At 44.2% G+C, this 24,868-nt stretch overlaps 1 protein-coding gene and 1 long non-coding RNA gene across 7 annotated transcripts in view; both read right to left on the reverse strand.

Annotated features, from left to right (window-relative positions):
• LOC101170259 (formin-2) overlaps nt 1-24,868 on the reverse strand; it is a 54,634-nt gene that overhangs the window by 16,901 nt on the left and 12,865 nt on the right. For 5 of the 6 annotated variants that reach the window (XM_078937765.1, XM_078937766.1, XM_023949327.2 and 2 more), the window contains exons 3-6: nt 11,963-12,141; nt 2,283-2,433; nt 1,635-1,690; nt 498-1,396 (exon numbers count right to left, since the gene is read on the reverse strand). In XM_078937765.1, coding sequence (XP_078793891.1) covers nt 498-1,396; nt 1,635-1,690; nt 2,283-2,433; nt 11,963-12,141 — 1,285 coding nt within the window. The remainder of the gene's footprint in view (nt 1-497; nt 1,397-1,634; nt 1,691-2,282; nt 2,434-11,962; nt 12,142-24,868) is intronic. The other variant, XM_023949329.2, reaches the window with a different exon arrangement.
• LOC144987940 (uncharacterized) lies at nt 16,814-17,434 on the reverse strand. The gene is made up of 3 exons (XR_013651627.1): nt 17,277-17,434; nt 16,942-17,080; nt 16,814-16,862 (listed from the first exon to the last, which is right to left on the reverse strand). It is a non-coding gene; the product is annotated as an uncharacterized LOC144987940 (long non-coding RNA).

The following is a 24,868-nucleotide window of genomic DNA, read 5'->3' on the forward strand; positions in this document are numbered from 1 at the left end:
TATTTCCCAATACAAACTTATTGGTTAAGGCACATTCATTCTTTGTTTTTTCTTATACTAAAAATATTTTATTATGGAAATCAAACAATGTTGACTTTTCCTTTCCTATATCTTTAGTTACCAAAATAAAAGCACTATGAATTTGCTGTGGTAAAAGCAACTTACAGTTGCAGTGCTTAACATTGTGATCATTAAATAAACTGAATTTGACCATTTTATTACAATGGAAGACATATTGAAATTCGGGAAGAGTAAAGTCATATTTAAAAAATAGAAAAAATATGTTTTGGTAAAATTTTGGGATATGGATCATATCGCCAGACTCTTGCCAATATACACCCCTAGTCCTATCACCTTTTTTCCGATCTCCATTTTGGGGGAAAGCAGAGACAAAAGTGTGGACCTACTTCTACGTGCATTGATCCTGTCTCACTTTTTGATGAAAACCATCTGTGACATTTTGTGATTTTGTGGTGAATTTGTGTTACCATAATTACTTTTTGGTGTGTAGCTGTATTCTGGTCCAGTACAGAGGCTTCATGGGTCTCGGGGGCTCCACCACAGCCTTTCTGGGTGGTTTCTCCTGAGATAAACCCAGAGAGAAAAGAGCCGGTGGACAGGGAGGGGGCAGAAAACCCTGAGTTCCTGGAAGAGCTGGAGGAATGACTCCTGGAGGAGGAGGGGGAGGTGGAGGACAAAAGCTTTGGGGAGCTGTCGGAGGGTGGGGAGAAGGGCCTGCAAGTCCTGGTAATGGAGGAGGTGGAGGTGGTGCAATGCTGCCAGGTAGAACCAGGAGTGGTAGGGGTGGTGGGGGTGGCGGTGGTGGCTGTTCAGAACAACCAGGTATAGGAGGTGGTAGAGGAGGCTGAGCCAAACCACCAGCTACGGCAGGAGGTTGTGGAGGAGCTGGGAGTGGGGCTAGAGGTAATGGAGGAGGTGGTGGGGGAGTTGAGAGTGGAACTACATGTAAAGGTGGAGGCGGGGGTGGTGCGGGTGGATGGGTACCAGCTTGGCCTGTCTGTGGAAGGGGCTGCAGAAATGAACGTGGGGTTGGGCCCTGCAGGGACCCTCCGACCACCTCACTGGAGGCAGTTGTGAACTTGAAGGCCTCCTCCAAGGGCGATGTCTGAACTGATTTGGCCTCAAAGCAGCTCAAACAAGAAGCTGCTTCAGTTTGCAGGTGAGCGTCACATGATGGCCTCAGCAGGACATCCTCAACCCTACATTCCTTGTCCGTGAGAATGGGGGGGGTCATGCTCTCCTTGTCAAGCAGGGGGGGCTGTCGCTCGAGCTCTGCAATCTTGGTCTTGAGGTCCTCAATAGTTTGTTCAAGCTGCTGAATAACGTTCACATGTTTTTCTTTCAGTTTTGTTGTTGGGTGGGAGGTCTGCTCCTGCTGATAAACCAATAGAGATAAACCAAAAGGAACAATCTGAAATACCCATAAAAGAAAACAAAACCAAACTTTTTTTTTATCCGTTCCTATAAAGACACAATCTTCTGCAGGAAATCTCAAAGAAAAGAGATGCAACAGAAGAAAACAAAGCCAAATTTACAGATTTGAAGTCTGACAGTAATTGTGTCTTTAAAAATATATTTTCACTTCTCCTTGTGAGATGAGTAGAGAGACTGACCTCTGCCATCTGCTCCTTCAGCTGCTCCTTCACATTTATGATGGTTTCATGGTGCCCTGCACACCGCACAAGAAAACAAATTTTAGACAAAAGAAAGAACATTCTTGATTTTTGTAACTTATCACAGATGTCTTTGTTTTTCAGAGCACTAAAATCACCACACAACTTTATGACTTTACACACTAACCAGGACCTTAAAGACCAGCTCTGATAATTTTTTGAGATATTTTAAAGGTGTTAAATTCACCTCTCACACCTCACAACCCCAACCAAAAAAGGCAAGCAATAACGGAGCTAATACTGGCAGTTTGGAGTCAGATGCCAGCTTAGACGAAGAAAACAGAGATGCACGTGGATCTATTTATCTACAAGTGGATACATCAGAATGGAGCGGAGAAGGGGATGTGTGGCCCATCCGGCGTATTTTCTACATAACAAATATTCTCTTTGTTCCATTTGCATTTTTTTTTACATCTGCTCTGCTTTACAATGATTTAAATAAGGAAATACTCAGCAATACTTTGCAATTGCATAATAAATTTTGATGTCCTCCATTATCAGGAAAAATGCCACAAAAATATGTTAAAAAAACAAAAAAAAAAACATTGGAGTAGGTCTTTATAGGGGAACTAAAAGAGTTAATTCTACCTGTCTCTGTGGACTTGGATCCAGCCAGATTATCTCCACTTGCCCTGTTTGGAGGACAGGGTCCCCTGATGAGACTCAGCATTTTCCCTTCCAGAGGATCCTGGGCGTGGGAAGGCTGGTTAACAGCAGCCCACGTGTACAGCTGATCATGCTGCAGAAAAAAGTTGGAGTTTTGTCTTTAGGTCAGTGCAATCGGCTCATAAGAATCGTCACAGTACCACACATTTATGAATGCAATATTAACAAATGCAGTTCTGGACACTTAAAATCCATCATTAGACTATCCATCCATCTACTACTTACGGGATGAAACCCGGACTTCTCTCTACCTTCCAAGAGGATCTCAAAGCATTCCCAGACCAGAAAATAAAAATCATCTCTATACACCATGTTGTGTTTTTACTTTTCTGATTACTGTACTGCTATTTCCTACATGTACTGTATGTCTAATAGTGCTGTATGCGATGAAGATGTCAATTTCCATGCAGGAACCTCCCAAAGGGATAAATAAATCAGAATCAGACATACTTTATTGATCCCACACGCGGGAAATTTGTTCGTCACCATAACAACTGACAGCAGAGGGAAAAAAAGACTTAGAATTAAGTAAAAAAAAGCAAGAACAAGAAAATCTAGCATAAATACAGACATCAAGGTATTATAATTTAAAAAGGTATTTACAGAACAGTTCAAGTAAAAAAATGTGCAAAAGAAATGTGCAAAATAGAAAACAACTAAATAAAGAGATAATAAAAAAAAAATGTGCAAAGGTTATCTTTTGCATTGTGTGTTGTTGTACAGGGTTATTGCATTGGGTATGAATGACTTTTGGTACCGGGCAGTTTTGGAGCGGAGCTGTCTGAGCCTCCTTCCTAGAGAAGGAGCTCCACTGTTTGTTCAGAAGAGGGTGGAGAGGATGCTCAGGGTTGTCCATGATTGAAAGGAGTCTGTTCAGGGACCTCCTCTCCATCACTGCTTCAAAGGTGTCCTGTTTGCAGCCAATGACAGAACCTGCCTTCCAGATCACCTTGTTCAGTCTGTTGGTGTCACTGACTGCAATGCTGATCCCCAGCAGACCACGGAGGAGAACAAGGTGCTGGCTACCACAGACTGGTAGAAGATCCCCAGCATCTTGCTGCACACATTAAAGGACCTCAGCTTCCTAAGGAAGTAGAGTCTGCTGCAGGCCTTCTTGTACACAGCAGTGCTGTGGCTCCTCCAGCTCAGTCTGCTGTCGATAGTCACACCCAGATATTTATACTCCTCCACCGCTTCTACATCCTTGCCCAGGATGCAGAGGGGTTGTAAGACAGTCCTTTTCCTCCGGAAGTCGATCACCATCTCCCTGGTCTTGTCCACATTGAGCAGCATGTGATTCTCTCCAGCCCACTCCACAAATCCGTCCACCAGCCTCCTGTACTCCTCCTCCTGTCCACCGCTTATACACCCCACAACCACAGAGTCATCAGAGAAATTCTGTAGGTGACATGACTCTGAGTTGTGCTGAAAATCTGAGGTGTATAAGGTGAACAGAAATGGAGAGAGCACAGTGCCCTGTGGGGCTCCCACACCACTCAGCACCACGTCAGACAGGACTCCGCCCAGTACGACAAACTGTGGCCTGTCTGTCAGGTAGTCAGTGATCCAGGAGACAGTGGACGCACCAGCACCCATCAGCCGCAGCTTATCACCCAGTAAAGAAGGCCGGATGGTGTTAAAGGCACTGGAGAGATCAAAGAAGGTGATTCTCACCATGCCTCCACCACCATCCAGGTGTGAGTGAGTTCGCTGCAGCAGATGGATGACAGCATCATCCACCCCCAGGCGCGGCCGGTAGGCAAACTGAAGGGGGTCCAGAGAAGAGCTCACCACCGGTCTCACTAGAGCCTACACCAGCCTCTCCAGCACCTTCTTCACATGAGAAGTGAGGGCAACTGGACGGAAATCCCCGGGGTGAGATGGCGAGGTCTTCTTATGAACGGGGAACAGGCAGGAGGTCTTCCAGAGGAGGGGCACCTTCTCCAGTCTGAGGCTCAGGTTGAAGAGATGCTGGAGAACCGCAGACAGCTGGTGAGCACAAGTCCTCAGAGTACGAGGGCTGACGCCATCCGGGCTGGCTGCTTTGTGCTGGTTAAGTTTCTCCAGCTGCCTCTTCACCTGGCAGGCTGTTACAGTCAAACAGGGAGGGAGGGGGTGGTTGGACTGGGGGGAGGGGTGATGGACTGCGGGCCCAGTAGGTGTGGTGTAGAGGGGGGAGAAAGGTGAGGAGGTGTGGGGGGTTCCCGAGGGGGGAGGTCAGATAGTTGAGAGGCAGCAGGAGCTGGGGGGGTGGCGTGGTGGAGGTGGGGGGGAGGAGGCTGAGGCATTCAGAGAGCTAAACCTATTGAAAAAGGTGTTAAACTCGTCAGCTCTCTCTTTGCTGCATGTGATGGGTCTGCTTCTCCCCCCACATCCTGTGATCTTCTTCATTCCAGACCACACCGCCCTCATGTTGTCCTGCTGGAGTTTGGATTCTCTATGCATTCTTTGCATTTGCATACAGCAGATCCAGAGTTTTATTTTCCCGGGTGGGACAGTTCACATATTGAGTGAAGTCCCCAAGCGTTCTGTCCATGTTGATGTGGTTGAAGTCCCCAGTGATGATGCAGAAAGAGTTAGGCTGCTGTGTCTGCAGGCGGGAAACGGTGGTAGTGCTGACGTCAGCGGCGGCCTCAGCATCGGCGGATGGAGGAACATAAACATTCACCACCACAACCGATGTGAACTCCCTCGGCAGATAATAAGGCCGGACTCCCACCGCCAGCAGCTGGGCTGGGGTGCTTTCAGGTCCACCTCTGGAACTAAAACGGGGCATCGAGAGGGGCGGTGGCGACGACGGCGGCCCCTCCTCACAGCCAAACGACGCCCGTCGAAGGCGGCGGCGGAAAACTGAAAGCCGTCTGGGGTCCAATGGGTTTCGACCCCCTCCTCCTCCATCTGGCAAAAATCCTCCCAAGCCACATGTCCTGGTGGACACAGGTGGAAACACTCAGGACTGATGGGGCAAGGTAAAACTCGAAACGACAACAAAACAGGAAATACTACAAAATTAAACAGGAAGTTAACTCAAAACATCACAGAACAAAAAACAACTTGAACACAAACGCAGAAAAACCTAAAACCATGACAGCGTCACCTTGGTATGTCCCACATTTGATGGACACTTGTGCAAGTGGCTTCCCATTGGCTTCAAGGGTGGTTTTCCACAGCTTCATTGAGTTTCCTATGAAGGCTCTTAGAATCCTGTTGATGTTGTACAGCTCCAAGCATTCAGTGATCCATGTGTGTGGCATTGAGTCATAGGCCTTCTTGTAATCAATCCAGGCTGTGCACAGGTTGGTGTGTCGTGATTTACAGTCTTGACAGTTCTGTCGACTGTTCTGTCGACCAGGAGTTGCTGTTTGGCTCCTCTGGAGTCTCTAGCAATGCCCTTCTGTGTGTTGCTCATGTACTGATCCATGTGCCTATTTATCTTGGTTGCAATGATGCCTGAGATGAGCTTCCATGTTGTGGAGAGACAGGTTATTGGCAGGTAGTTGGATGGGACTGCACCCTTTGAGGGATCCTTCTGGATCAGGATCGTTCGCCCTTCCGTTAGCCATCCGGGGTGAGTCCCATCTCTTAGCTCGTGGAGTGCGGTAAGCTTCTTTAGCCAGTAGGCATGTATCATGTCAGGGCCCGGTGCTGTCCTGTGAGACTCTTTCTTGGATGTCTGCCACTGTGATGGTTACTGGATTCTGTTCAGGGAGGTTGCTATGTTCTTTTCTCAGACAGACCAGCCACTGGGCATTACTGTTATGTGCTGTCTCTTTCTACAATATACTTTTCCAGTACTGTTCAGTTTCCAGCCTTAGTGGGTCTGCTCGGCTATTTTGACCCTGCCACTGAGCGTACACTTTCACAGGTTGAGTTGCGAACAGCCCGTTTATTCGTCTGGCTTCATTGACTCTTGTGTACCTCTTTAGGCGGCTGCTCAAGGCTAGGATCCTTTGTTTGGGAGTTTCCAGTGCTTCAGGTATAGGCATCTGGCTATATCTCTTAGGTACTTGCTTTTTCATTGTACCTCTTTGAGCCTCTGTCAGCTTACTCACATCTTTCCGAGTTGCCTTGATTTTGGCCTCTAACCGTTGCTTCCATGGTGGGTATTGTTTTCTCCCATGGTTACTCTTATAGCCAAGCATCTCAAGGATCACTGCTGCTGAAGTGTAGATATATATAAAAATATATATACACTGACCAAAAATATAAATGCAACACTTTTGTTATTGCTCCCATTTTTTATCGTATGAACTCAAAGTTGGGAAACATTTTCCACATACACAAAATAACCAGTTCTCTGAAATATTTTTCACAAATCTGTCTAAATCTGTGATTGTGAGCACTTCTCCTTTGCCAAGACAATCCATCCCACCTTACAGGTGTGCCATATCAAGATGCTGATTAGACAGCATGATTTTTGCACAGGTGTGCCTTAGACTGGCCACAAGAAAAGGCCACTCAGAAATCTTCACTTTTGTTTTATTGAGGGGGTCAGGGGACTCAGACAACTGGTGTGTGACCATTTGCCTCATGAAGTGCGACACATCTCCCTCGCATAGAGTTGATCAGGTTGTCTGTTGTGGCATGTGGAATGTTGGTCCACTCTTCTTTAATGGCTGTGCGAAGTTGCTAAATATTCGCAGGAACTGGAACACGCTGTCGTATACGCCGATCTAGAGCATCCAAAAAATACTCAATGGGTGACATGTCCGGTGAGTATGCTGGCCATGCAAGAACTGGGATGTTTTCAGCTTCCAAGAATTGTGTACAGAACCTTACAACATGGGGCCGTGCATTGTCATGCTGCGACATGAGGTGATGTTGTATGGACGGCACAACAATGAGTCCCAGGATCTCGTCACGGTATCTCTGTGCATTTAACATGCCATCAATGAAATGCACCTGTGTTCTCCGACCATAACATACAGTACGTATGCCTGCCCATACCATAACCCCACCACCACCATGGGCTACTCGATCCACAACATTGACATCAGAAAACCGCTCACCCACACGATGCCACACACGCTGTCTGCCATCTGCCCAGAACAGTATAAACCGGGATTCATCCGTGAAGAGAACACCTCTCCAACGCCATCGCATGTGAGCATTTGCCCACTCAAGTCGGTTACGAGGTCGAGACCTCGATGAGGACGACGAGCATGCAGATGAGCTTCCCTGAGACGGTTTCTGACAGTTTGTACAGAAATTCTGTGGTTATGCAAACCGATTGTTTCAGCAGCTGTCCGAGTGGCTGGTCTCAGACGATCTTGGAGGTGGACATGCTGGATGTGGAGGTCTTGGGCTGGTGTGGTTACACGTGGTCTGTGGTTGTGAGGCTGGTAGGATGTGCTGCCATATTCTCAGAAACGCCTTTGGAGACGGCTTATGGTGGAGAAATGGACATTCAATTCCCTAGCAACAGCTCTGGTGGACATTCCTGCTATCAGCATGCCAATTGCACGCTCCCTCAAAACTTGCGACATCTGTGGCATTGTGCTGTGTGATACAACTGAAGATTTCAGAGTGGCCTTTTCTTGTGGCCAGTCTAAGGTACACCTGTGCAATAATCATGCTGTCTAATCAGCATCTTGATATGGCACACCTGTGAGGTGGGATGGATTGTCTTGGCAAAGGAGTAGTGCTAACTATCACAGATTTAGACAGATTTGTGAACAATATTTCAGAGAACTGGTTATTTTGTGTATGTGGAAAATGTTTCACTTCTTTGACTTCATACCATAAAAAATGGGAGCAATAACAAAAGTGTTGCGTTTATATTTTTGGTCAGTGTACTGTTTTTTGTATGTATATAAAATTAATTAGTATGTATGTATGTATATAAAATGAATTAGTATGTATGTAAAATTAATCCCCCATGGTACATCTGACCATCTTTTGGGGCACACTTGTGAGCCTCGGCACACCGGTTGAAAAACACTAGTGTAGATGACTGAAGAAGGTCATGTGGAGTTTAATATTGGTTATGTCTGCACAATGGATTATTTTGGACAACAGTTCAGAAGTTTAATTTATATTTCTTATTACTATTATTAATAGTACTATATCAGAATTTCAGAATTACAGTATATATAGACATATTTAGAACATCATTGGGGGACCTTTCTGTGTGGAGTTTGCATGTTCTCCCCGTGCATGCGTGGGTTTTCTCCGGGGATTCCGGCTTCCTCCCACCGTCCAAAAACATGCTTTGTAGGTAAATTGGTTAATCTAAATTGTCCCTAGGTGTGAATGTGAGGATGCGTGGGTGTGTGATTGTGGACACTCTACCCGGCGATAGACTGGTGACCTGTCCAGGGGGTCCCCTGCCTTCGCCCACAAGTGGTTGGGATAGGCTCCGGCACCCCCGTGACCCAGTGTTTATGTGTATAAATTGTAAATTAATTGACAGGGCTTAACACTTTGCTTTTAATTTAGAAAAATTCCTTCTTGCTGTTACCACAACGTATGGAAGAAAAAAACTATTTTTGAGAGAGAGGGCCGTGTTTCCTGATAAGCAAAGTGAGAGCCATGGAGTCCAGGGGCCTCATTTATAAATCTTTGCGTAGGATTTGCGTCAGAAGTGGCGTACGGATGAAACATAGGACGTGCGTACGCACAGAAATATTCGGATTCATAAAACCGTGCGCACGCACATCCTACGGAGTTTTCCCTTAATAAATCACAATCAATTCTAAATGTAGCGCAGCTTTTGCGTCTTCATGACACGCCCATAGTTGCCCATAAATAGTCCGTGAAACGCCCACAAGTTAATATTCATTGATTGCGAAATCATGGCAAACACAGAGAGGAAATCAAAAAAACGTAACTTCACTCAATGTGAAGTAGAACATTGAGTGAGTTCTCGCCTCGTTGGCGAGGTGGAAAAGAGGAGAAAAATGTTGTTTGGAGGGCACAGCGTGGGCATTACTGATGCCAAAAATGCACTTGAGTGGCAAATGGTGGCAGACGCCGTAAATGCTGCAGCCTCACAACTTCGGACCGTGGCCGAAATAAAAAGCCCCCAGAGGTCCAACAGGACGGCTCGAGGAAGTCGGAACCGGCTCATAAGCCACTCGTCCTTGTTTGCCAGCAAGTCTTCTTGCTGTCTAAAGATACGTTCACTCCGAATTCTTCCATTTGCCACATCTTCTAAGAGCGCAAGATCAGCCATTGTGGGTCATTATGCATTGTGATGGGGCATTTTATTTCCATCATTTAATTGCATCTGACAAGCTACAGATGTCGGTAATAATCGACGTGAAAATGGGAAATTGTTCAGCGCAAATGTAATTTCTTGTTGCTGCATGTCACATTCAGAATACCATAATTCCGTAGCTTATGAAGAAATGTTTTACTATGAAAACAACTTTCCCCAGTGGACAATTAATACATCTGTCTGTCTGTCTGTCTGTCTGTCTGTCTGTCTGTCTGTCTGTCTGTCTAATTGCACCTATATCTGCTCCGCCAGACGGACACATTGACGAGAATATCAGTTTTGTACATTTTTTTGTTCTGTTAACTATATTATTTATGAGGATGAATTGCACAACATGCCAATATTGCAGAACATATTTTACTTTTCTTTTTGCAAATATGTGTTCAATTGAATTTCTGTTGTAATTTTCGTTTGATTTTCTTTGTTTGTTTCACTGCTGATCGATCAAACGGGTGTTCGTGTAGGCTGTTAATTGTAACACTCGCTTTGTGAAGTCTTCATGTTATTTATGAGAGGCAGTATTGCCATTTCTCATTTCAGCCGTTTTTGTGCGTACGCCTGGGTCAGAGCTTGCGTGAAGGACTGCACATTTTCCCGTCAAGTTTGCTTTTTATAAATATCAATTATTGCATAGAGAGTGGCCTTCGCCTTCTTTTGCGCATACGCAATGTTTAGAAACGAGGCCCCAGAACAACACCAACTCCACACCCACCACCGAAACAAACATGCAGAAACCCCCCAAAAACACCACAAAACCAAAATAAATAAACTAACAATACACTTCAATCACATCAAACTAACACCAAAGTAAAAGAGAAAGAAAAACAAGCAAAAAGGCAAACAGAATCACAAACTCTTCAACTTCTTCACTCAGACTCCTCCCACACAGACGAAGAAGAATAAAGAGGAAAGACTGACTCCAATCAAAATAATGTTGTCCGTAAAAGTAAAAAAATGAAAAAGATAACAAACACGAAAAATCCACTGTGTTTGCCCTGGCATCGAACTTACAAAATGAGAAATACATGAAGTGCAGTTGCTTAAATCACTGGGTAATAGAGCAGATAACACATCTTTATTAAGCCATTTTTAAAAGTTGTATGTTGATCTTTTACTGTGCCATAACGTCACATATTTAAATGACAAAACATCAAAATAATGCTTTTCACAGCAATTGGTTTGATTAAAAATAGATTATTTGGATTAGTTAATTTCAGGTCCCGATTAATTAATAGCACAAAAACATTAATTGCATGACTGCACCAAAAGACTGTTGTTTCTCCCCGTAATACCCTGAGTGTTTAACAGTGGAGGTTATATTCTAAAGCATAAAGTCTTAAAGAGATCTCTTTAAAAAAAAAAATCTGGAATTCACTGTAATTTTGTTCACATAAAAATATTTCTCCCTACCGCACTGTTCACAATGGGCAGAAAGAGCAGTGAAGTCAATATGCTAAGTTTGTGCTCATGCAGTGTGTCAGTCCCACACAGTCCTGCATCTTTAGCACATCTCCATTCTCATCTGATGCTCTCCATAATAAACTTAAACGCGATGACTGAAACACAGTTGCTCCCTGACATCACAATATCTACTGGTGTGGTGACACCTCATAACAATAGGTAAATCTTTTGTCACATGCATCGTGCAGGTTTTTTGGGTTGTCAGGGTTGTAGGGAACTGCATCTTAAAGGGAGCAAAGGTGTGTCTTGAGCCTCATGCAGTCAACATAAGAAAAGTTGTGAAAATTGAACATACCAATGTTGTGCATGTGGTAAGTGCATTTGTCAAGATAATGTAAGTTGCACGCAAATATGATGTACGGGTGAGACTGTCATATCGTCCTGTTGCGCCACACTAATCTTTAGTAAAGTGCACTTACTGACTCCTTGTTGACCATGCGCAAATGCTGCAGGTGATATGTAAGTGCCTGTAAGATGCCTGTAGGGTGCCCACACAAAGTACCCTCTGGTTGTCTAATTTCCTTTTTTCTAATGGTACATGTGAGACGCATTCTAGAAAGCCCTTAATGTGACCAAAATGTGCATGAATATTTTTGCTATACAGGCTCACGGAGTGGTTCATAATCTTAAAATTTCTTGCGGGTTACCTGCCTGGCCCTAAGAGGTTTCCCCTTTTGTCATCTGCAGTCAGCCAGTATCCACCCGTAAAGACAGTTACATAAGCCACCTGAGAGGCCGAGATGGTCAATAACTGCAGAAACCTCAAACATAAATGGAAACACAAAGAAAGATTGCCTGGAGCAGTAGGAAACAGTGTTCCTTTCCAAAGGAGTCATGCTTTTGCTGTAGCTGTGTCTGTAGACATCCACACAGTCTAAAACGTCCCTGATAAAAACAAGCACTGAGCAGATGAGGCACTCACGTCAAACACTGCTGGAGCAGTGGAGGAGGTGTGGGCGGGGCTGTCTCCTATTGGCTCTCTGAAGCAGTCAGTAAAGGGCAGCAGGAGACCCATGGCCAGGATCCGTGCACAAAGCCTCTCTGCCTCCTCCGGCTCCTCCTGCTTCTGCTGCAGAAACAGCTTCTCCAGGAGAGTTCGGCCTGCCCAACAACACAGCTGATGAGTCGTTGTCAAACAAACAAACTGTACTTTTGTGCACAAATGCAAAGATTTGCAAGTCAAGCCCATACTAACCACTGACTCTTAACCACTAAACTCCTACTGCTTATGCTGCAGCCTGTGGGTGTCTCTTTGTAAGAATGAAAGGATGAGTGAACAGAAACCCTCAGAAAGGAAAGGAGGAGAACCTGCTGCTGAAAGTAAAGACAAGGGGGTGGGGGATCTCGAAAGATCATGTTGCTTGCAGGAAACTATCCAGCTTTAGGAGAGCTTCGACCTTCCTTGTCATTATAACCCTCAGATATATAAAGAAAACGAGGATCTAACTACACAAGTTCCGAGTTTGTTTATCATTAGATGCAAATCTTGCCATCAATATAATGTATGACAAAGCCAGGATGTTTCATCACGCAATGAGTTTTCTGAGTCTGAGGTTCTATTCTTTAGCATGTTTCAGTTGCTGCTGCTGTTTCAGATTTTGATTGAGCCTCATTTAGTTTTTCATGAGCAACAATGAACAAGCAGCAAATTAACCAGCTCATTTTATTTTTATGGAAATAACACATCATAACCCATATCCAAACACACAAATGCCACTGGACCATGACTGCTGTCAGTTTGACACTGCTCTGACCCCTTAAACTCTTACGGTCTATAAAGGTTGCAGCATCAACAAGACTAAAGCCTGAGAGTCAAGGAAGACCAGAACATCTTCTGTTAGGTTTCCTCATCTTGTACAATGTGCTGCAACATATTATAATGTTCGGCTAGTTCATGCCATATACCTCTATAGTACATGTCATGTGTTTAATATTCATACATTTATCCTATTGTATTTGAATGCACCTCAGTTGTAAAGACACTCTGGTAGAGATGCATCATGAGTTGTGGGCAATGCATTCTGGGATATGTTCGAAGCAGATAGCCCTCAGATGAAGTGAGACTGCTAATAGCTCTGTTACTAAAAGACAAGTTACTACAGCACATGTTTAAATCGCGCGGTAGGACTGAGCGAAAAAACAAATTGGACAGTCTCAAGATACTAAAGATTGGTGAGAGACCAAAATTGCGCAGTAGGACTGAGCGGAAAAAAAATTTGACAGTCTCAAGATACTAAAGATTGGTGAGAGACCAAACTCGCGCAGTATAGGACTGAGCGACAAAAACAAATATCATGGTGTTGTAAATAAGGCTAATGTTGGTTCTGCAGTTTTGTAGATTTTGCTTTGTGGTTTTGGTGTGAATGAAGTGCACGGCTGCGTAAGTGTAGAAGCCATGTCTGTGCTCTGAAGCAGCAGTTAAGCTGGAAACCTGACGATATCAAAACAATGCGTGTTTGGGGTCTGTTGAAGTAGGAGCACAAACCTCTGAATTAGGATATTGTATTAATAAACAAATAAACACTACACCTAAATAACGAATCCTATAACATATTGGCATTGTAAGCTTGTCGTGCTATATATATATACAATAGATAATATTGAGGGAGAATTTGACAGGGAAACACGATGATGGTTGGGGCCCTGATGGGCCGGAGATGTGCGTGAGGGTGCAGTTTTTAGAAGTATTAACCCTTGTGCTATCTTAGATGACCCCACCCTTACATTTACGTGTTCTCCCTACCATGACAAAGGTGGATAAATGTGGAAAGATTTCTTGTAATCCATGGACACCAGTGAAAATCACAAATCATTGAAGAAAAAAGGTTCAGCGCACTGTCTAGTGGGTCTAGATGACCCAACTCTCAATGTTAAAGTGCCTAGGATAGCACAAGGGTTACAAATGGTGGTCTCGGGTGGCAGTGTGGTGGCAAAGTGCAGAACACATGATGAGGTGTACTATTACTGGTCTTTAGATATTCCACCTGGACTTCCACAGCATTCCAGAATATCTGTGAGAAAAAGCATTAGTAAGGTCATGCAACAGGAAAGAAACATTAAAAAATAAAAACCTGGAAGACAGACAGAAATAAATTCTGCTGGGAAAGGAGGAGCAGCAGATGTCTGAACCAACAGCAACAACCTTTTATCCTAAACGTTTTGATATGAATATTATGTTGTAAGGGAGCGGAGGATTGAGGTTTTGCACAGAGATGTAGGTGCAGCTGCACGTTCCCGCGTGCGTCTGCTGGTGGAGCGGGCACGCGGAGTGTGTGTGTGTGTGTGTGTGTGCATGCGTGCGTGTGTGTGTGTGTGAGACAAAGAAACCAAAAAAAAAAGGGAGAACATGAAAGTTAATACTTAATACTAGTTGTACACTAACAGATTCATTTCAGTGAAATGGTTTATTTTGTTTAGGGGTTAAGATATTTAAGTGTGCTTTTGTGTATGTTGTGCTTTCGTGTAGAAGTTTTTATTGTGTTAAAAGTTGTGGACTGTGTTATCCTTTGCTTTGTCTGTGATTTAACAAACCATTTGTGGTTCGGTGTGGGAATTGTGTTTTTGTCAAATTGAAGATGTGTTGGCAACATGGCTAAGCAAGATAACGTTAAGCAGGGGTTCTGGGGCATGAGGCCAGAGGTGATTGGGGAACCAGCATATGCAAAGGCAAATGAAATGCAGTAAGGAGAAACTGATGATGTCTGACAGGATAGAGCAGTGAAGAAAGGCAACGTCTTCCCTCTGCAGAGGGAAGACGTTGAGAGACGTTGAGAGATGCACTTGGGACAGGGAGCTGTGACAAAGCAGGTTTGTCTGGGAACTGTTTATTGAAGAGGATGATAGATGTATAACACACACATACATGCTAAATAAAAAAAACCTTTTGGATTAACAGAAAGTTGCAGTTTAAGGGGCTTCTAAATCTCTAACTATACAACGGGTGATGTAATTTCTGTAGGGCATGGATATTTGTTAGGAAACTTTTTCTGGAGTCACACTGCAAAGAAATGCTGTTAGTTCGCGCCCAGCTTTTCCAGACATACGAATAGTTATGATAAGACGTAACCCTTGTGCTATCCTAGGCACTTTACCATTGGGAGTTGGGTCATCTAGATCCACTAGACCAGGGGTCGGCAACCCAAAATGTTGAAAGAGCCAAATTGGATGAAAAAAACAAAAAACAAACATGTCTGGAGCCGCAAAATATTAAAAGCCCTATTTAAGCCTTTTAATGAAGGCAACACATGCAGTATGTATCTACATTAGCTATATTAGCCTACTATCAAAATGACTAAGTTGTTACTGTGACGGGGTCCCGCCGAGAAAAGATGCAGAGGAGCCAAGGTGAGGAGGATTGGTCTTTATTGCCGACACAGTTGCTGCACGCAGGGCCATGCAGCACACAGCACACTCTGTCATTACTCCTCCTCATTTCCTCTTCCTGTGACACTTCCTTATGAACCTTAAGCCCCTCCCACGGGCGGTGTTCTCCATTAGGCCACAGGAAGGTCACAGGAAACATGTTAAAACATTAAATAAATACAAATACACAACAAACAATAAAACACAGTGGTCCCCCTCGTCATCTGACGGTGCCACACCGTCACACCATCCCCCTCCTCTGAGGGAGTGACGATGTGCGGCAATCCACTCAGAAGTCCGCCGCCGCGCATTCTCCACGCCGATCCGCCAGAAACACGTCCTCGCGTCGCGTCGGTGGGATGCATAGGCTGCAGCGGCTCCACGACGGCGACCCCTCCGATCCGCTCCTCGGTGCCCGCTCTGGTCGTTCCCAGCCCCGGCAAAGGCCCTTCCATCGGCCACACGCCCCCGCTGGTCTCCTTCCAGATGGCACCCTAGCCAATCGGAGCCGCCGACAGCAGGTTACAGGCGAGTTGTGACGCCTCTCCCGGAGCACTCCACTGACGGCCCGGTAGACGTCGGTCCGCCCCTTGTCCAGCTCCGCGCAGGCCTCCAACGCCTGCATCCGCGACAGTGGAACCGGGCGGTGTGCCCGTCCCGCCTCCGGCCGTCTACATGCTCCGGCGGTCCGCCCCTGCTGCCCGCGAGGTCCGCCGCTCCCCATGGACGCCGAGTTGGACGCCGTAGTGTTTCTTTCCGGGCCCCTGGCCAGGCCTGACGCTCCGACGAGGCGACCCGGATCCACCCCCTCTTCCTCAGAGGATGGAGTACCTGGAGGAGGCGCTGAGCTGCCGGGGAATCGTCGTCCCCACCACGCCGCTGCGTCCTCACCTTTTTGTGGCCCCTCTGCGATCCCACTTCTGACACCATATGTGACGGGGTCCCGCCGAGAAAAGATGCAGAGGAGCCAAGGTGAGGAGGATTGATGATTATTGTTATTTTTCTGTACACGACACAGAATGTTTAGTTGAATGAAACTGTTTATTCCTGTATGTTTATGTTCTTGAACAATGTAAACACTTGTCCCTATTTTCTCTTTGGACTGATGGAGAGCAACGCCCAGGAGGAGGGGCTTACCACATAAAAGAGAACCAGATACAGCTGTCAGTGTAGGAGTCTGAGTGGAGAAGTTGGAGAGTCTGAGAGGAGAATTTGGAGTGTTGGATTGGAGAAGTCTATGTTGGTTAACCTTTGTGGAGCAATTGGTGTGCTCTGTTCTTGCATTAAAGTCAAGAATACTTTCACCTTGGCGCCTCTGCCCAATCATTCCCTGGTGGGACCCACGACAGTTGGTGAGGAGGATTGGTCTTTATTGCCGACACAGTTGCTGCACGCAGGGCCATGCAGCACACAGCTCCTCTCACTGCCCTTACAGAGAAGAGGCAGAAAAACCCCGTGACCTGGACAGATGAGTGTGAACAGGCTTTCCAAGCATTGAAAAATAAATTGTGTTCCTGTCCTGTTCTCAAGAGTCCTAACTTTGATCAAAGGTTCCTCGTCCAAGTGGATGCCTCAGCAGTCGGACTTGGTGCTGTCCTGGCTCAGGGAGACCCAGGTGAAGAGCGACCAGTCCTGTACCTCAGTCGGAAACTGCAGCCGAGAGAGACAAGGTACTCCACTGTGGAGAAGGAAGGACTTGCCATTAAGTGGGCGTTGGATAGCTTGAGGTACTACTTACTTGGCGGAGAATTCGAACGTAGAACCGTCAGCTGCCGCTGCAGGCGCACACGCATGCACACACGCTCGCACACATACACACGTGCGCATAGACGCGCACGCTCGGACCCGGTAACACGTCATTTACATCAGCTTACCCTTTTCATTCCGTCCCTATCCCTCTGCAGGTAGCCCTGGGTGCACACTAGGTTGCCGACTCACCATCCCCATGCATACATTAACACGAAGCACACACGACGCCAACATTAACGTTGGTTTGTTTACCCGGAAGTAACCCGGTAACCCGGAAGTGGTCATGGACACCCTGGGTCATGTGACGCATCGGTCACTGTTTGTATTTATTTTTATTGATGATTATTGTTATTTATTGTTATTTATGATTTCCACCTGTGGTGCCGCCTGGCTGGGTATTGAGAGCAACGCCCCGTGGGTGTGGCATCCCACTTAAAGGTGAGCACTGCAGGTGGCGAAAAGAGAAGAGGAATGACAGAGTGTGCTGTGTGCTGCATGGCCCTGCGTGCAGCAACTGTGTCGGCAATAAAGACCAGTCCTCCTCACCTTGGCTCCTCTGCATCTTTTCTCGGCGGGACCCCGTCACAGTTACAAATACATAATGAGCATTATTAACGATCAAATGTTTATTTGCCCTGCAGTGCATTCATGCAGAGAACGACGCGTCACGTGACTGCTCTGTTGCGCAAGTTTAACTTCATTACAATATTAATGAATTATGTTTCATTGTTTTGATAAAATTAAAGAAATTAAATAAAGAAATCCGATTCTTTATGTCATTTTTATTTTGAGGATTCGAACAAAGGCAACAAAATGGAACGTGCATGATGACGTGCCCCTCTGGGAATTAAATAGAGTGCAATAAAACGCAGCCTGCGTTTATAAAAAAGAAAACAGCCTTTTGAAAAGGTAAAGTATACATGTAATGTTAAGATTTAGAGATTAGATTGAGACGGTTGAGAAATCCAATAATGTCAGGTTTCACCTTTAAGAATTTACAAGTATGAATAAAATGCTTTGAAATTACAATCAGTGCATTAATCAGAAATTTCAGATTTTTGTCAATTAATTGTAATCGAATTTTAATTGTATTCCAATTTAAAGGGTTAATGATGATTTTTTTTGGATTTAAGCCAATTATGAATAGAAGATCAAAACCTTTTTACATGCAAACATTAAAGAAAAGATGTTCCACAGTTTCTTCATCATTTCCACAAAAGACACAAAGATCACTTTCCCAGTTAAAGCGAGAATGTAAAAAATGATTGGAAGGGTAAATATCATTTAACGGGAATTCTCCAAAAATAGCACTGCTCATATAGCAAATCAATATATTGTGGCGATCTGGGGGTTAGCCCCGCCTTCAGCCTCTAAGACTCATGGGAAGTGGGGAATCTTGGTGTGTTAAATCACTCACCATAAGTGAGGGAGCTATGAGCAGAAGTGAGGTCAATGCTGTTTGGCTGGTGGTGGGGGTATTCAAAATAAACAAACAGATATGATTGTCCGCTAACTTATGTGAGTGTTATTTTCGACAAACTGTGCTGTGCATGAGGCACAGGTAGCAGATTCGGACATGTCCAGTGGAGCTGCTTCTAAGTAAGAGGATAATGAATCAAGAATTGAGCCCAATGGTACTGGCCTGGATAGTAGGGGGGTGATTGAGTGCTTGCAATTGGTAATTGATGCACTTTAGTTCTGCCTTCGTGAAATATATGGCAGAGTATGGAATGGCCTGAAACTTGCAAATCGGCGTTCCCGCCTTTGAGAAAAAGGCGCGTGCGTGTGTGTGAGGAGAAGAAGGGGAGGGGTAGTGGGCACAGGTTGCGAAGTAGAACGGCGCACGGAGACCATTGCGCAACACCTGGATCATGGGGTGGCTTAAATGACTCAGCTCATTCTAATAATGTCATCATTTACTAACTATTGCGGACATTTTTCATACTTGTCTGTATTTTCCATTTAAATTATTTTTACGGTTGTTTAGTTGGTGATAGTTACTTATAAATAAAAGACAGCAGGTAATGCAGGCTGGAAAATAGCTGCACTTTTTCAGACCATAAATAAACAATAGATCATTTATTTATAAAAGTATTGAGGATTTTGGAGGATTTTTAATGTTGGTGTTGCCCAAAATTAGAAAAATGCCAAATATTTTTAGAGTAATCCCAGCGATGAGCTCTGTTATTTAATTTTTAATGTTTTATGAGACCTAAACATGATTTTCACAATGACAGGTTTTTAAACAATCAAATCCCTCCGATACGTTTCACAAAGACACACACACAGGAACAAAGACACACACACAGGACCAGAGACACATACAGGACCAAAGACACACACAGGACCAAAGACACACACAGGACCAGAGACACACACAGGACCAAAGATACACACAGGACCAGAGACACACACAGGACCAAGAAGACACACACAGGACCAGAGACACACACAGGACCAAAGACACACAAGACCAGAGACTCTCACAGATCCTCACACACCAAGCAGAAATGAACTTATCGCTAAAAATGATGTCAGGAGTTGAGCTAAGAAAATGACAAAAGAGCAAAGAAAACAGAATAATTTTATTTATTATTTATTATTCTGAATTAATATTCCTGTCTTTTTTCATTTACATTTATGTTTAAAAAGTTAAAATTAAGTTAAAGTTTTAAAGGTTTAAAAGTTTAGCTTTAGTGTGTTCAATGAATGTTTATCTTGTTTGGCTGCAGCCTAAAGTGTGTTTTGGATTTAGGCCCAAAAGGTTGGTGACCCCTGATTTAAACTAACAAACTCAAGAGATGTGGATAACAAAATTTAAATATTGAATATGAAAATAGATTTTCTTGACAATGCCAAACCATAACATTTGCATTTACCTGAAAGTGAGAAACAATTGTGGATTAAACGTTTAATGTTAATAAGAAGACAATAAATTGGAAGAAGTCAATAAACAGTTAATTGAGTTGCAGCTGGCAGAGCCTAGGCAGAAAGCAAACAACAAAAAATAAACAAAAATAAAAATGAAATTAAATATATAAATAAAATTTCTCAGGCTCACAACTGAAGCTCAGTAGTCACATTTGTCTGGTTCATTTCCGACAGGTCCGACCTGGTTTCCTTTTACTAACTATAACTCACCTACGAACAGGTTTGGTGGTGACGGCTATCAGTCCGGCCCTCGCGCCGCAGGATTTAGGGGACAATGATGGGGAAGAGGTGGGGTGAGAGGCGGAGGTTTCCAGGGCGGTACACTGAACTGATTGATGCTGGACTGTGCTATTACTGCGAGGAACCCGGCCATTGGACCAGGGCAGGGGTCGGGAACCTTTTTGGCCGAGAGAGCCACATATTTTTTAATTTAATTTGGAAAGAGCAATACAATAATGTAGTGTCTCTTTCCCACACTGAGGCACGGAGACTTAACCTCTTTTCAAGGCTCTTTATTCTGGTTACTGTAGACCGCAACCAGCGCCGAACAATTAATTCCGCAACTCCTCAATCACTCCCGCAGAGATGAGAGCGCTTCTCCCAAATTTCTTTTCCCTCACTGCCGCAACAGCCCTCCCATTTCCCTTACTTGGCCAATAGCTGAACCCCACTGGTCCAAACTCCCCAATGACAGGCTGAGTGACAGAACTGAGGGCAATCAGATCTCTGCATGATGCCTTCAATGAACTCTGGAACATATGACGCGACCCAACAGCCACCCAGTTAAACTTAGTCCGCTACAATATGTTTAAAACTAAATATACAATTGATTGTGTGCATTTGTTGTAATTTCAACTCTTTTAAAGTACAATAAGTCTGTGGATTCTTTTTAATAGCATTGTTATGCTGTTGCTAATAAATCATGAGTATTTCTTAGCATTAATGTGACTTCTGGTGCTGCGTGGTAGTTTTGCTGATGGTCTTGTCCGATTGATACGTGGTGGAGGTAAGATCTTAAGCCCGAGTCAGAACCCGACCCGACTCGAATTTCGCAAGAAGTTGAGGATAAACTTAAGAAAGGGGAACTAAAAAGGCAAACACGCACCGACGCGGCTGCAGTATTTCTCAGTGTAATTAAGTGAGTGTGCATCAAGATCTCTCTTTCACTCTCTTTGTCTGGCCTCTTATTCTGTTTTCCAGCGTTCTTTCGTTGTGCAAATGCATTTATCATGATCATAAAAATATTTAGATTATTTTTAACTTTAAGAAATCTGGCGTTTTTTTCTGCCAAAAATACTGTGGGATAAATTGAAATTTCGGATTTGCTTCGGCTCGGGCATGCAAATCAAGTTAATTGGTTGGGTTCGGGCCGAGTTCGGCTTCGATGCCTGTATCGGGTCGTCCTGGATTTTTTAAGCCTGATCTTACCTCTAATACGTGGTGAGTTTAAGCTTCATGCAGGGGTTGAGACTTCCATCCATTAAACGTAATCGTAGGTTGGTCTGAATGTTCACTTAGACATGTTCACTTAGACAAAAAGGACGCATATGTGAGAATGCTGTTCATAGACTTCAGCTCCGCATTTAACACAATAATACCACAGCAACTCATTTGCAAACTGGACAAGCTGGGTGTTAACACCCCCATCTGCAACTGGCTACTGGACTTCCTCAGCCAAAGACCACAAACAGTACGAGCCGGCAACAACACCTCAAACACAATCATTCTCAACACCGGGGCACCCCAAGGCTGTGTGCTTAGTCCGCTGCTCTTCACCCTGCTGACACATGACTGCACAACAACCCACAGCACAAACCACCTTGTGAAATTTGCAGACGACACAACCCTGGTGGGTCTCATCACCAAGGGCGATGAGACCAACTACAGGGAAGAGGTGGATCTGCTGACAAAATGGTGCAGAGACAATAACCTCCTGCTAAATGTCGGCAAGACAAAGGAGATTGTTGTCAACTTTCAGAGGGGCCACACTCAACACCTGCCACTGATCATTGATGGTACTGCTGTGGAGAGAGTGAGCAGCACAAAATTCCTGGGGGTTCACATCAGTGAGGACCTCTCCTGGACCGCCCACACCACATCATTGGCAAAGAAAGGACAACAACGTCTCTACTTCCTGCGGAAACTAAAAAGATCAGGTGCTTCACCAGCCATCATGACCACATTCTACAGAGGAACCATCGAGAGCATCCTCTCCAGCTGCATCACTGTGTGGGGGGGCAGCTGTACACACAGCAACAGGAAAGCCCTGCAGCGCATAGTCAACACAGCCAGGAGAATCATTGGAACACCACTCCTCTCCCTGCAGGACTTATACATCACCCGCCTCACCCGAAAAACACTAACAATAATCAAGGATGCACACCACCCTGCACACAACCTGTTCCGCCTTCTGCCCTCAGGGAGGAGGTACAGGAGCCTCTGCTCCCGGACCACTAGACTCAGAAACAGTTTCACACACCAGGCCATCAGGATGCTAAACACCCTCTCCCCTCTCCACCTACCCACCACCCATATCCCCCCATGAACAGTGCTCAAACGAACCCCCCCCGCTGCCTTGAGACACTGCCTTAAGTGCACTCGCACTTTTTATGGCAAATTGCCTATGTTGTATATTGTAAATTGTATCTTTTTCTTTCTTTTTACTTATTTATTTTATTCTAAACGTATACTTTGTTTTTATTTTTCTTCTACTGAACAGACACGAAAGAGTAAGAAACGGATTTTCGATTCATTGTATGTGATGCACATGTGAAGAATTGACAATAAAGTTGACTTTGACTTTGACTTTGATGTTCACATGCAGACGTGGAGCCAAACACACACTCACGCTGCAGTGAGTGACAGGTTGTGTGTTTTAAGTTATGACAATGTGCCCACAACCCCCCCCCCCCCCCCTTCTTCCTCACACATCCCTGCGCGCTCTTTCTCAGAGACGGGAGCGCGCAGTTGCAGCCACAGCAATTCACTGTTTTCCGGCTGGTACAAACTCTGTGAAATAATAGATAATAGTAAACTGATAGTGCTGGCGCAGATTTTTTTTCTCTGAGCACAGCTACTACTGCGCGCCCCTCTGGCATCGCGCCCAAAAAGGACTGGTCTAATGAAAAAAAGATTTTATAATTAAAGATTTGTCTGCGAGCCAGACGTGACCATCAAAAGAGCCATATATGGCTCGCGAGCCACAGCTTCCCGACAACGAGTTATATCGCTAGAGGAGTCATCACGTGATTCCTCATGGGAGGAGAGCACCGCCATCTTGGTGAGGTCAACTCTCTGCTGGAGTGCATGCATGTGACATGCATGATGCTGCAGGGCTATTATCAACATGTAAGGATGAGGTACGTATAATTTGCTGTTGACATAAATGTACATTTGATTTTGTTAAACCTAATAATAATAATAAGTATACTAGGACTAGGCTATTATAGTAATATAGATTTATACATTTCTGACTCAGTGACTGAACTTTCAGACTTAAGGAAAAAGTGTTCCTTAGAAATAAAAAGAGCAAGCCCAGATGGATCACCGTGGTTACCAACTAGTAATACATTCTGGCTATGTTCAAAACATTTTGTGGAAACAGATTTTGATAAGACTGGCCAGACTGTTCACTTGAAACCCGACACAATACCATCTATGTAACACCAAATTGATCACTCACATGAATCAGTAAATCTATTGTTTTTCTTCTTTTTTCTTCTTTTTTTAAGGGTAAATCTGTTATTGACTTTTGGACTTATTGTTAACTTATTATTGATTTATTCTTATCATTTATTATTATTATTGAATTATTATTGATTTATTATTATTTATTTATTTATTATTATTATTATTTACTTATGTATATATTGTTATTATTTTTTATTATTATTGACTTCCTATTGACTTATTGTTGGGCTTTTCTAAATAACTGAAATTACATGTTTAAAAAAAAATCTTTGTAATAATTGTTTTTGCAAGAAGTCCTGCAACTATGCATTTTTCATTAAAGTTTGAGCTTTTAAGGCTGCCTGTTTCTCTTATTTAACAACAACAAATGATGTATATATCTAAATGATATACATATATATTATATATTTTATATATGTGTAAATATATATAAACATAAATTTATATAAAAGCTACTTAGATGCCATCAAAGTCTATAGAAATGTTGGCGACGTCGACCTCAGCAAGATGGCGTCGCTCTCCGCCACCGTCGGACAGGCTTCCCAAGCGGGCGTGTCTCTTTTAGCGATATAACTCATTGGTTCCCGACCCCTGGACTAGGGGTTGTCCATACGAACTTTGACAGCCTTATGGATGGCATGGGTCCAGAGGTGGACCACCTATGGACGGAGCCCTGGTGGTCACTCTACCAGATGGAACTTTACTCCAATGCCAAGCGGATGAATTCACTCACGAAGCTCAGTACATGGTTTGTCCAACAGAGGAGCCACTGGCAGATTGTACTGTGAGTTGCTAGATCCAGAAATCACAGCACATAAAGGTATTATGTTAGTTTTTCTGGTGTGGAAACCTTAGATCTCCAGCCTTGAGCCCTATGTGTCCCCGCCTGACCCCCCTCACGTGACTTTGTTTTATGATAGAAATGAGAAAACCTTGTACCAAGGCCTTAACAGAAGGACAGTAATAGCAGTTTGCAACACAAAATATTTATGATGTATATGTATGAACATAATCCATACATAGTCCTGGCCGAACTGGACCACTCGCACTCCTGGTTTACATGCATTGACCTTGCTAATGTTTTTTTCTTTTTTTT

This window comes from Oryzias latipes, chromosome 19 (genome assembly GCF_053564925.1).
Source record: "Oryzias latipes strain Hd-rR chromosome 19, Olatipes_Hd-rR_3.1".
In the NCBI taxonomy this organism is placed as follows: Eukaryota; Metazoa; Chordata; class Actinopteri; order Beloniformes; family Adrianichthyidae; genus Oryzias; species Oryzias latipes.